The sequence below is a fragment of the Oryzias melastigma genome, linkage group LG19 (assembly GCF_002922805.2).
Source record: "Oryzias melastigma strain HK-1 linkage group LG19, ASM292280v2, whole genome shotgun sequence".
NCBI lineage: Eukaryota > Metazoa > Chordata > Actinopteri > Beloniformes > Adrianichthyidae > Oryzias > Oryzias melastigma.
In genome coordinates, this window is record NC_050530.1 from 19123612 (window position 1) to 19137820 (window position 14209).

The 14209-nt window shown below is 36.8% G+C and overlaps 1 protein-coding gene across 1 annotated transcript in view; it reads right to left on the reverse strand.

Moving 5' to 3' along the window:
- The window catches only part of acsf2 (acyl-CoA synthetase family member 2), a 31944-nt gene extending 18099 nt beyond the window's left edge, over nucleotides 1-13845 (reverse strand). Inside the window, exons 1-7 of the mRNA XM_024285284.2 lie at nucleotides 13409-13845; nucleotides 11313-11508; nucleotides 9742-9870; nucleotides 7431-7484; nucleotides 7226-7344; nucleotides 2370-2532; nucleotides 1990-2085 (exon numbers count right to left, since the gene is read on the reverse strand). Of these exons, the coding sequence (XP_024141052.2) occupies nucleotides 1990-2085; nucleotides 2370-2532; nucleotides 7226-7344; nucleotides 7431-7484; nucleotides 9742-9870; nucleotides 11313-11508; nucleotides 13409-13785 (1134 nt within the window). The 5' untranslated portion in view covers nucleotides 13786-13845. The remainder of the gene's footprint in view (nucleotides 1-1989; nucleotides 2086-2369; nucleotides 2533-7225; nucleotides 7345-7430; nucleotides 7485-9741; nucleotides 9871-11312; nucleotides 11509-13408) is intronic.
- Nucleotides 13846-14209: the final 364 nt, after the last annotated feature.

A 14209-nucleotide genomic window follows, 5' to 3' on the forward strand; every position in this document is an offset into this window, starting at 1 on the left:
ATCCAATTAAAACAGCAGTGCAGCTATTACATTAATTAAATAAAAACATTTTTATAATACGTTGTGAAACCCTAAAACTAATGCAGAGTAGTATATTTTAAAATATAAATGAATAAAGACTTTTAGTGAAGAAACAAAAGAAACAAAGATGTTTTATCTCTATGTTCCTAATGCAGTCTGAGGTTATGTAATGAAGGCGTTTCTGAATGTTCCGTACATCTACGAGAGAAACCGAAGAAACCAAAGCGTCTGGTTTCTGTTTGTTGAAACTTGAACTGTTTTTCTTCTGGGATTTCCCAACTGATGGAAAACTGATGTGTTCCTTTTAACACCAGATAAAAATCAAGTCATATTTCATCTCACCTATCGAGATCCATCCTCTTACCTGTTCTTACCCGTACTCATTTCTAACAAAAACGGAACAAACAATGTTCTAATCGAGGTCAAAGACAGAGCTGAGAAGAAAACCAGTTTTCACACTCCTCTCAGACTAAAGACCTGCAGCCAGAGAAAGAACGTGTTCTGTCTTGGATTGCATGCATTACGTAACACATTAACATGTGGAAGAGGTTCTAATAACATCAAATTACTGTATTTTCTGCACTAAAAGCACTTAAATGCATTGTTTTTGCCTTTTGTGTGCACTAAGTCCCAAAATCTGTAAAACTGCACTTGTGGGACTTTGGGAAGCGTTTCCCCGATTGGCTGTCGGACCATTTCTTACTGACTTATAGGCAGCGAGTGGACGGATGAACATGCATTTGAGGGACACAGCTGGGTCTCTGAGCACCCGTCTTGCAGTCACTGCTCTGTCCAGGGTGATTTTTGACATGGTGCTCCACCCTGCAACACCTAAAATCCAAATTAATATCAGGAATTTTTCCAGGCAGTTTACCAATAAAAGAGTTAACTGTGCTCCTAGGAAACGTTGTAGATGGTGGTAAAGTTGTGCCACATCTCAAGGTAGTGCAGAAACTCTCCTTAGTGCACCTTAAACAGAGAGATCAGCAGCGTTTCAGAGCACAAGCTGTACCCGGCCTGCACCACTACCTGCACAGGTCTGCCATACAGCATTCCTCTGTCTGTTCTTTCAGGAGATGATCATGTTACCAGGTGATGTGTTAAAACTGACAGTTATTCTCCCGCCCCGGTGACAGCTGTTGGAGCCGGAGGTTTGCAGAGCTCATCGGTCTACTTTGGGGCGACATACGATACGCGAAATACGCGATACACTCTAGACAGATCGGCGGCTTTCGCACCCGGCTTGGGCTTCATCCAGACATTAAAGAAAAAGGAAAAAAGTCTCCTAATTTTATTTTTCCGCCCTCGGGTTAATCATAGACAGTGAGCCTTCAAGCTCTGCCACAGAGACACAGAAACACAGAGGAAGCGGCTGTCATACAGACACAGGACTCCAGAGTGGGATAGAACCCCCTGGTACCACGTACCACCAAAACATATAGAAATGATTACCAATGATTTTGTAGAACTCCACAAATAAATGTTATTTCTCAACATCACCTGTGTCTTCCATACATTCAAAGTTAGACACCACACAGCCACTGCGCCATATAGCGACAATGCTAAAAACATTGGTAACCTGTCCCACATGCGGTCGCGGGTTGAAGCACAGGCAGGTGGCAAGGAGTGAATTTGCCGCGCGGCGAAAGAGGGGCACGAATCTGTCACACAAATCGAGTTCGGTGTGAATGCACCTTTACGATACGTTGTGCCTTGTGTATATGTTAAGTATAGATATAGACTGTGTCTTATAACACAGTAGTGTGAAAAATACTATCTAAATATGATATTGTCAATCGAGAAACAACTGAAGAATAACAATACCCCTTTGTACCATCACTGTTAAAACTTTTTTGTACTGAAGGCACTTTACCTGGAAGTCTTTCAAATTTATGAGAAGTAACAAAAACACTTAACATGTAAAAAGTTGAATTTCACTTAAAAGAAAAAAAAAAGGTTGAGATTTACCTTCCAGTCGTATCCCACTCTTTTCCCAACAAAGTACGCATTGTTGACAATGTTGTGATGTGACAGCGTGGCCCCTTTAGGAAGTCCTGTGGTACCCTAAAAAAGTGTTAAAATTGACATTAATTATAATAAAAACAGCATGATGAGTCAAAGTTTCTGCTATGGACTTAGACACAAATTCTCTAAATATAACAGAAAAAAAAATGCATTCATATTCAATAAAGCTGAAATGTATATTTTACCAAAAGTCAATTTATTCTAACTTTTTTCCTAAAAAAATACTAATTAGTGCTTACAGTTTATTTGTTTTGCCATTAATGATAAAGTAAAAATATATCCAACTTGCAGTTCAACGTAAGATGAAATTAAGGGATGGATACCGAGGTGAACTGGATGTTTATGGGGTCGTCACAGATGATCTTCTTCTGCAGATCCTGCAGCTCCCGCGTGTGCTGGCTGCCGGCAGCCTGCATCACATCGTCAAAGTGAAACATTCCCGGCTGCCGACTGTCTACGACGATCACACTGCGCAGTTCCGGCAGTCTGAGGAGAGAAGCGTAATGATGAGGGTGAAAGCTTAATAATGAGGTGGTGCTCAGGATTTTTTGAGTCTTTATGAAGTGAAAGCAATTACTCTGAACATTCCTATGTTTTAGTTCTAAAAATGTTGCATTAAGGAGCTTGGAAAAATATCTTTATATTTATTTTTTTTTTAAATGTTTTACATATTAGATGGTCAAACTTTATTTAATCATACAATAAGTTTTTTAACGGAAGCCGTTACTATGGAGCTATTTTGGGGCCAAAATAGCATAGACTAAACAGCCATTTTCTGACCAAAATTATCACAGTTCACAGAGTCAGTGAACGCACCAGGACTCAAGTTACCACCCTTATCCGATTTTGATTGGTCCTTCCTGTTAGCCCCGCCCCAACGCACCACAATGGGGCCAAAAGTTTGGAAACTGAAATTTTCAGATTCGAAAACGTACAGAAAGGGTTGAAAGTGAAAAAAAAAAGTTTTGAAATTGAAATATTGAGTTTTGAAGCCTAAAAACAGAACATTTGAAGCTGAAAATAATTATTTTTGAATAGCAAAGGTTTTGGACATTTTACGCCAATTTTTTTTAATGTTTTATTTGGGTTTAAAATATTTATAGCCCCATAGCTCCATAGTTTTCCACCAAAAAAAATTTTTTTTTCAGGGTAAACAATCAACCCTGCCTTGCGCCATAGAAAATAGTTACTTCCTCCTAAACCTGATGACTTATTTATCTGTTTTTGACACCATCAACTAAAGTTAAGAATCTCACATAATAACTCAGCCACAGTTTGGAAGGTTTTGGAGCACAAATGTCATGTTTGAGGTAAAAAAAACAAAACAAAGTTTTAATCAAATTTAACCTCAACTCCATTCCAAAACTTGATTTTGAAACTTTTTTTTAAATTTACCTTTTAATTGTGGACAAGTTTGTGTGTTTGGATCACTGTTTTGCTGCACATCCCAAGTGCTTTTGAGCTCGAAGTAATTAACCAGTGGAAGAAATTCTTCTTTTGAACTTTCTAAGCCAAACAAGGATTTATAAATAAATCAGTAATAAATCATCCAGGATCTGAAACCGTAGAGCAGCCCCATAACATCATACTACCACCGCCATGTTTGACTTTTATGATGTTCTGGGATACACACCTTTCAGAAAACTTGTTTCATCAAATCACAGCAGTTTTTTCCCCCCAGAGTTCTCAGGTAAAATCCAGATGTTTTGAGTTGTGGGCCCTGCTAATACCTAATATTACTGTAGCTGTTTGTGAAAGAAGTTCAGTTACAGCACGAAACATGATAAAAGATCAAATTTTGTTAGAGACGTCTCTCTGCAGCAGGAAGTTTCACATTGTCCACATATTTTATTGGGTCACCATTGACATGCGTCTCAAAAATAGACACAACAATTCCTGAGGAGACGCTTATCAAAGATGCAAATCTATAAGAAGAAGGCACAGTGTGCTTCTCCTTATCCCAAATGATATGAGAAATGTTTATAAAAGATGTCACAATGACTTAAGAAGTATTTCCTGCCTCTGGTGATTGTGGACATTCTGACGTGGTCAAGAATCACTCAAAAATCGACATGATTAGGACAAGGCCCATGTGATGGAATAACATCAAGTCAGTGTGCAGCAAAACCCGTTTACATTGTTTAACCCTTTAACACCGGAGCTCCAGTACTTGATTTTTTAATTGTTAACACGGTAACACGATAATTATCGTGTTAATGGTTGAAAAGTTACAATATATAAAAGATTTTGTGTTGAAGCGCCACCAGTGACACCTCAGATGTTAAAGGGTTAAAGTGCCTGGTAGCTCTCCACCGTCACAATCCAGAACAAACCGAACCCACCTTATCTCCACTCTCAACAGGCTCCCATAAGGCCATGACTGTTGATCTCCCTGAGGCACTCTTGCACTGAAATCTTCAAATTCTCTGAAACCTCAACTTCTGAATCATGTTCAGCAATGAGTTCAAATTCTGCCTACAGCAGCTAGATTGAGGGTGAAAGTATGGAGAGGATGCAGATGTTATCCCTCGCAGAAAGACAAACATGCGGGGCAGCCAGCTCACACTTGGAGAAACTTCAAAACCAAAGGCATGGATACAGTTTTAACCTTAGTTTTATCTTCAGATTAAAAACAGCTTTAAACCAAGACTCAAATCACGCCACCTTCAATTCGATCTCACACAGCGAACCCAGTGACCGACTGCTTTATTTCATGTTCTAGTTGCTTATATTTTAACAGTTATATCTGGAACATTTTGTCATATTTTAATTAAAGCGAATGCCTTCACTTTTAATCTATAACAATTTGTATACTATTTGATAAACACATTTTTAAGACCCCTCTCTCATTAGCATGATCAAAACTTCTCTTAAAAATCTAACTTATAGAACTCGGTCCATGTTTTATGTTCTGTAGTTCATCATACCTCCACTAGGGGCAGTAGAGGGGCTTGTCCTTTCAAAATGGCTGCCTCCATGACATCTCAAAAACACTTTAGGTGGGAAAAAGTTTAGTTAACTTTCAAAACTTTATGGTCTTCTGAAATGTGATAACTTAATAGAACAACAAACTATGGTATGTTTAAAGTTAAAAACAGAGCACTTGCTTAAGATGTTTGTTTTTATTTCTGAAGATTTAAATCATGATTATATTTCTATACCCTTGCACCACTTTAAAACTTACAAGGGGTCATCTAATCTATGTATATTTGTATATAAAGTAGGGCCTCCACGATTAGTCGACTAATCGACAATTAATCAAATATTAAAATAGACTAATTGACTAATTTAATAGTCCATTAGTCGTTATTTTATTTTATATGGAGTCAGAGTGTAGCAAAGTTAAACAAAGTTGTGAGCGTTCAGAACCATAAACGTACAATTTTTTATTTTTGAGTCATTGAGACCAAAACTTTATCTTTTGTGAAAAATAGTTCCTTGTTTCAGATGCTGACCTCATTAGAGAGATCAGGAATATACTTTCCATCAAACTCATTTTGACAGGTGACCTTTGACCCTATATACCTTTTATATATAAAAATGATATTAAATTATTACATCATCTTGAGGTGCGGGTCATCTGTCAAAACGAGTTTAATGGATGGTGTAGGGTCAAAGGTCACCTGTAAAAATGAGTTTGATGGATGGTGTAAGGTCAAAGGTCGCCTGTCAAAATGAGTTTGATGGATGGTGTAAGGTCAAAGGTCACCTGTCAAAATGAGTTTGATGGATGGTGTAAGGTCAAAGGTCACCTGTCAAAATGAATTTGATGGAAAGTATATTCCTGATCTCTCATTTGATTTAATCTTGTTTTAATACCAGAAACTATTGAAGGACAGAGGCTGCATAATTCATTAAAAGTTTAATAAACTATCATCTTGATTGTCTTTTTTTAGTTAGTTTAAAGCTATTGATAGTTAAGATGTGTGCTTTACATCTGCTTTGCGCATGATCCGATTAGTCGACTAATCGGAAAAATAATAGTTGATTAGTTTAATGTTAAAATAATCGTTTGTGGCAGCACTAATATATATAGAAGTATTTTGATTTATCAGGGGCAGGAACAAAATAAGAACATTGTTCTTCCGTCTGCTTCCTTTCATTCAGGAAATATAGGACTGTGTTGTGTCTGTATATGATTTTGTTTTTCTGATGTTGCTGATGCTTCATGAAAGAAAAAATAAAGACAGAAAGAAACTCATATATTGTTGTTCATTTTTAAATGACTAGTTTCTGTATTGAAAGACTGCAAAATTTGTTGAAAATAAATTGTTTAAAATACAATTACACCATGGCACAGAGACGGCTGTGGTGCAGCCTTTGGGCATTTAAGGAAGGTAGAAAAGTGCTATACAAGTATACGGCATTTACCATTTACCTTGTTAAAAAAGGATGGACCAACTTTGAGCAAGCGGATAAACAATATGCTTTTTTCCTGAAAATGTATGCATCTTAAAATAACATTATTATGATCAAAAACTTCCTAAATCACCCAACATATCATAATTGATACTATCTATATTTCATAAAAAATACATATTTTTGTGGATTTCATGAAAGGATTTAAAAAGCATCTAAATTCCAAGAAATGTAGATTTTTCTGTAATTTCTTTTTATTTAATGGGCTTTACAGGGTTAAATCTTTCTTTGAAAATGTGTCAAAGCTTTGTGAAACCTTGAAATCTGAAAATTAATTGATTTTCTTGGGTGAATTTATGCATCAATGTGCTTTCACCTGTTGGGGAAAATGTGAATAATAAACATCTTTTGATAGAGGCGGCTTGTCCCATTTGTTCCATTTACAAACGACAAAAATACCCTTTTCCACCAAAAGAATCTATTTTCTTATCTTTAGTTCTATGTTTAGTAACTCACACAGATATCATAACGGCTGACCTATTCCAGGGTTTCACTGATCGAGTGTACTACAGAGTTTAAAGCTAACAAAACTCTTCTAGAAACTTCACTGACAAAGATTTTAAATACAGAACATGTCTGTCATTTTTTAGGATTCCTTTACCATTTTAAACTGTAAAAAACTGTGAAACAATGTCAGATTATAGCAAAAAGCTCCACTCCCCATTTGTCAAATATTAACATGGAGTTTTAAGGGAAAATGTAAAGTCTGAGATGGACTTTAAACAGAGGTAGTGTCGGGTGACCAGCAGCAGCAACAAACCTGGCGCTCTGGATGTCTCCTGGAACAGACGAGTCGATTTCTGGACAGATCTTCCTCAACATGTCGCAGTACTTTTGAGTCTTAAACTGTGTGGGGCAAACCACTGCTTTACAGCCCACCTGAAAATACAAAACATTTATATCAGTGTTAACACAACACAGGGTCTGAGAAATTCACATCAACATCAGACTGTGACATCACTCACTTTACGCAACGCATACTCCAACTCCTGAAGCTGGTAGGCTGGGTTCACAGACACCTGAGGAGCAGGAAGAAGAGATACTGAAGGTTTTATCCTCATTATAATAACACTAGTATTATATCTATTGTCCTGCATTATTGACACATGTAAAAACTCTTATTGATTCCTTCATATTTTTGTTGTTTTTTTAGATCAAAGCAATGGTAAATCTGTCGTAGTGTTGAGCAAATGCAACCATCGATTAACTACCAACTTTCAAAGATACTTCTCATTCCTAACTCAATCATTTAATTACTTCAGAGTTTTAATGTTTCTGTTTTTAGGGTGTATTCTGACTGGAAAAGTCCATTTGTCCAGACCAAGTCCTCTTAATTTGGTCCAGATCGAGTCCTGAACCTTGTTTGGTCTGTATTCAGACTACCGTCATTTCTATTCCAAACTAAAGCTTGTAAACAAAACCACGTGACTCAGGATCTCTTCAGTCATTAGCCAGGAATCACACAGGTGGGGAAAGGCAACAAGAAAAAGAATTATGGAAATCTTATACTTTGTATTCCTTGTTGGGATAGTTCACTTATTTAAACTTTATATTTTGCTGATAATTTTAGAACATCTGTATCAGTGTCCGGTACGACACCTTTTACTGCTACTTTGGTACTGGAGGCATGCTGAAGATGGTTACTGAGGAGATGACAGCTAAAAGGTACGCTGATAAGTGTTTATGACACATAGATTGTTGGGAAAACAGTTTGAGTAGCAATGTGTATCCCATTAAAAGTTGTTTTAATGAGCCTGCATTCATCTGACCACAGTTTGTCTACAGCTCCTTTCCTACTCTATTATATCCCATAATTCCCAGCTACAGTGACCATTTTGGTGCAATTGTTTCACAGAGCACAGACATACTCAGTTTGATTGGAAACCAACTGAGACCACCACAAAAGATGGGTCCAAGAGCGGTTCCTGGTCCCAGATCAGGGTCCAGTTTGGTGTGTTCAGACTGAATTTTTATTTTTATTTTTATTTTTTATTTTTTTTAATCGGATGAAACAAACTCTGGTTCACTTTAATACATCCTCATTCACGACCTTACCACTTTATTTTGTTTTTAACTTGTATGACACATTATTATTAAAAGCCAAAACACATAAAGCTCCTAGATGGAGATCTTGTTAGCATTTTATGTCCCAACCATTGACTGTATAAGAGAACTGGACTGAGTGACCCCTCCCCCCTGGCCTTTAAAACAGGAAGTACCCACTTGTTCTAGTAAGCCAAAATCCTATAGACTTCTATAGTGCACGTTATAAACTGACCAATCAGATGCCTCAATAAAAGCATGTGGTCCCACATTAACATTCAAAGCGTTTGATTGACAGATCCGAGCTAACTTTAGAGTGGTAGGGGTGTGGACTTCCAACAAGCTCAATCCTAATTAATGAGAGCTGTTGCCATAGAAACATTGACTCAGACAGAATATGACCAATCACTGACGTCCTCTGGCTCCAAAACGGTGATGTACATATTACAAAAAAGGCGACTTAATTAAGTTATGTTCATTGGAGCCAGAAGTTAAACATTTTCTAAGGGTGATGTCACACTCACTCGGTCCATTTCTCATATACAGTCAATAGTACAATTGGCTGTATAGATTGTTGGACAGGGAGAGGGATGGATAAAAGCAGGCAGACAGTTAGACTGTAGTAAAAGAATCTGGTAGTTTCAGTTTTTGACCACAGACTGCTTCATCATACAAACAAGACTGCTTCTACTTTTAAAGAATGAAGTGTGTAATTATAGGTTACTAGTTCAGGTCAACAGCATTTCACTGATATGTATCAGTGACTTTTAACATAGTCCGTCATTATTACCGAATAAAATCTAGGATACTTTCTACAAATGGAAGCAATAGTGAGTTTAGCAGGCTAAACGAATCACAAGACTTCTGGAACAGAAGCAGAATGAAAAGTGGAGCTGTTTGACCAAAATACCCACTGGTAATTTTAAAGTATTTCCGCTTTGAGCCTATTTCTGCAACCATGTAGAATCAGCACTGAACTTTTCCACGCTTATGAGTTTTCCAGAGCCAGTTTAAAGATAAGAGAAGCTGACACACTGATGCTTGAATTTACCCAACAACTTAATTGGTTAATTGTATCAAACCATGTGTACATTTTTAAAAATTGTCATTGATAACTAGTAAACCTGACATTAATCAAAAAAAGGATAACCCAAATGGAATGTGGATTTCATTCATTTATTCATAATTGTGATTTTATTTAACTTTTTTAATCTTCTTTACTTAGTCACTTACCAAAATAATACCAGCTTTGGCTGTTGCAAACTGGAACAGGACCCATTCATAAATGTTGGGCCCCCACATTCCAAGGCGGTCTCCTTTCTTTAGTCCGAGTGCCAGCAGTCCGGCTGCAGCCTGGTCCACCTGAGGAAAAATGGGGGTAAATCTAACTGAACCGCAGGAGAATTAAGATAAAAAGATTCCAGCCAAATCTAGTTTCCTTCTTCTTAAATGCTGAGTTTATTGTATGACTTTAAAGTTAATTTCATCTTATGCTGCATAACAATAGTTAGTATCTATTCTGATCTAAGGTAAAACAAAAAAAAATATCATATTTGTCTTGTGTTGTTTAAAACCTTTCATAGGAATGACACCGTGACATCTTCTACATTCCATTTGAAGCTTTTTCCAAAAACATTTGTGCATCTGCCCTGATTCACAATTATGTGAATAAAGAAATACTGTACTTAGAAATGTAATTTTAAAAATTATTTTCTTTATACATGTCTTACACCATATGAAAGAAGCAAAAAACAAGTTAAAAAACATCAAAAACAACATATAAAGGGAGGGTTCCAATAGGTTTTTACAAGTTAAATTTAAAACCCTTAAAGAGCTTTATAAAGTAACTAAGACGAAGTAAACAAGATACAAAATGCTGCATTGCTCACATGGATCAGGTTAAATATCTAACTCCATCCCTTCCTCCAGGTCCAAGCGGCTAAGAATAAGAAACTGACCACATAGATTTACAAAATTATGAGTGAACAGTCACTTAAAAATGTTATTATTCATAACGAAAGCATGCTCAGAGGATCGTCTTCCTCTATGTAGCATCTTTGATATGTTCGAAATTGATATTTCTTCTTCTACGATTGTTTCAGGCATTTTAGACAGTTCTCCACATGTCAAAATTATTTATTCCAATCAAACATGTGGTGAATGTAAACATTTGTTACAATCGGATAAAGTTTTTCAGGGCACATACACAGTTCAATTATAATCCGATCTTTGATCTGATCGAGGACATTTTGCACATGTAAACGGAGCTAGTGTAAACAGAGTGGATGAATAGATCACCACTTAAAGCGCTGCATGTAAGCTCACAATAAGAAGAAATTGATCAGTTTCAGGTGGACTTTGAAAACTGAGGCTTCCAAAAGGTGTGAGACAGAAGATTTAATCATTTTGTTGGAGTTTAGCAGATAAGAAAAACATTAGACTCCAAATAGGCAAAAACCTGGAGACATAAATGCAGGAAAGCAATAAAAGAGCCCAGAGTCATGTTACTATGAGCTCCAGCATTCACTGACTTTTTATCAGTTCTCTGCAGGACTAAAGAGGTAATCAGCTGAGAACAAAAAAATAAAAACGTGCAGGGTCCAGCAGGGGAGGGGTATTTCAGGACCTTAAACCACCATAAATATTATTCTCTGCTGTATCAACTGATAATATGATAGAATTTGACAGACATTTTAAATTGCAGTGCAGAAAGATCTTTATTTAAGAGAACAGGTGTAAATAATTTCCATTTTGACCGGTTGATTGCAAATAATCAAGTCTTTTACAGTTGGGTTGTAACTTACTTCCTGCTGAAACTGTGCAAAGGTCTTGCGGACTCCATCTTGCACAAAGACCACGGCGTCTTTATCAGGGAAGCGTTCGACACTCTTCTGCAGCATACCTCCGATTGTGTCGTACAGCATCGGCGTGGAGGATGTGCCGTGGGCATAGCTGGTCGTGAGTGTGGGAACAATGGGAGGTCCGTCCACATGGATGAAACTGGAGAAAAAGTGAGTCGATCCAAGTGTCAACAAACTTACAGGGGTTGTAATTTTAGCACAGGTTGGAAGTTTTGGGAAGTGACTCCAACATTAGAGAACGCACATTATCCCTGGAGGTTGAAAGCTCTTCAATTGCTGCTGTGTTTGACTAATACTGAAGTTATCATGGGTGTGCTGGTGAACGGCATGACACACTTTGAATGTGTCTAAACCACGAGTGTTGAAGTCAATCGCACAAGGGGCCAAAATCCAAAACACACCTTAGATTGCGGGCTGAACAGGATAAACATTATTGACCACATTAAAACTAAGTTTTTAAAACTTTAAAAACCATAACTTTTTAACCTAATTATGAACTAGATATATAGTATTGCCCACAATAATGCTAGTGTGAGTCCTGTAAGCTGAATTTGGCCACTGAAGATGCTAGTGCTGATAGCTGAAAATGCTGAAATTGATAGCTAAAAACACTGAAGCTGATAGAAAACTAAAATATTAACCTAAATGCCAAATTAGCCTAAAAAAAAGAAGAAAAAATTAGGTTAGCTAAAACAGCTAGCATGTAGCTGAAAAAAATACCTAGACTCCAAAATAGCCTAAAAAACGTGAAAAAAGCCTAAATTACCCCAAATAGCTAGCATGTAGCTTAAAAATTAGCTAAACTCCTAAACAGCCAAAAAAAATCTTAGTACGTAAATGCCAAAATAGTCCAAAACTCTAGAAGAATCCAAATTTTTAAAACCTTAACTTTTTAACATAATTACGAATAATAAAAATTCAGGAATATTATTCCAGAATAAATCAACCTAAACCATAAATAACTTTCAATATTTTACTGTCCACAAAAATATATTTCGTCAAAATTATACAAGTTAGAAATAAGCCCAAGATAACATCGGGTCATTAATAACAACAAAATAAAATGATCTGGAGGGCCGGATTCGGCCCCCGAGCCTTGACTTTGACACATATGGTATAAACTTTTATTGTTTATTCAGAATTACTTAATAGTTAAAATACAATGAAATAAAATATAATCAAATATATACTTTTACTGAACATAAATATTCAGATTCTCCATGTATATCAATAATAGGGTCCTTTTTTTGACTACATTTTTTCATCTGCTCCTGATTTACAATATTTTGAATAAAGAAATACCAAAAACCACAACTAACCATCAACTAATATTCAATTATTTTTGTGGGTTCTTATTAAAGTTACTGGCTCTTGACCATTGAGTTTTAGTTAACAACTGCCTGGGTTGCCAGATCCTTGCCGTTTTCCCCCTCCACATATCTTGTGTAATGATAAACTGACTTTGCAGCCTTCCAGTTTGATTCCATCTGCAGATCCACGCCTCGTGCCTGGCTTATGCCACATATACATAAAGATAACAGATTATTCCCAAACGTCCCATTATGTTAAAAAAAAATTTAATTAAATAAAAAATATTGTGCACAATGGACATCAGAGTTTCTGATGTTTCAACATGCATCAAAACGGAGCTTCATGAGATTTTGTATGTGCATTATTGCAAATAAAAGTATTTAAGTACATTATAGTGCAAGATCGTAAACAGCTTTGTTTTCACTCTGTCTCCTCCCCTTTAACAGCCACAGCTGTTTTACATTATCGGTGGTTTTAAAATGTACATTTTTTGCAGCAAATATATAAAAACTGCACATGCTTAATGTAAACACATTCAAACATTCAGTATGGTAAAGCCCAATAAATTGCATAATAAAAAAGTAAACAACAGAATCTATAGGATGTTTTTTTTCTTTTTTTTTTTTTTTTTGTTTGTCCGCCGAGTATTTACTGTCAGAACTAAGTTTTCCATATGGCGTGCATGATTTATTTACTTTTAATGTTAAACTTTTGCAGACTTGACTCACCGAGCAGCTGCGGGGAGCCCCGCGCGACGTGTCCACGGCGTCCGCAAAAACTTTAAAGCTGCGGGAAAGCAGCTGTTCCGGACGGAGTGGGCCGTGAACGCAACGCCGAGGATCATGATGTGCAGCTCAGCCGACGGAACTCCAGACTGTCGCGGGGCGAAACGCTGCAGCTCAGGGCCGCTTCCACCTCGAACCTTGAACCTTCTTCCAGTTGACAAAAGCTCAAAGGCGGCGGGAGGACGCTGTAGTAGGCGCGCACGCGGGGTATTGTCGCGTGCCAAATGTTTGGATGAAGCCAGCCCAGAAATGCACGAGATCCTCCCAGAGGAATGAAACCATGTCAGCACCAGGAATCTATGGAGCCGAGGACTTGACATAAATAATAATAATAATAATAATCTATCGATATAACATGTTGTGAGCACATATTTCTATTGTGTGGCCACAAATAAGCATTTTATTAACATTTTGTACAAATAATTAGCGTTTTGTGTGCAAAAATACACATTAGTAACTTGTTTGCACAAGTTAGCATTCTAAACACAAATGAGTATTTTGTGTGCACATCTTAACATTTTATCTGCATATGTAAGCATTTTCTGCACGCAAATTAGTATTTTCTGTGAACAAATTTGTATCTTGTGCACACAAATTGGCCTTTTCTGTGCACATATTAGTGTTTTGTGCACACAAATGAAAATCTTGTGTGGACAAGTTAGTATTTCTTGTGCACACATTAAAATCGTGTGCACACAAGTTACCATTTTTACACAAAAAATAGTATTTTGGGTGAGCAAGTTA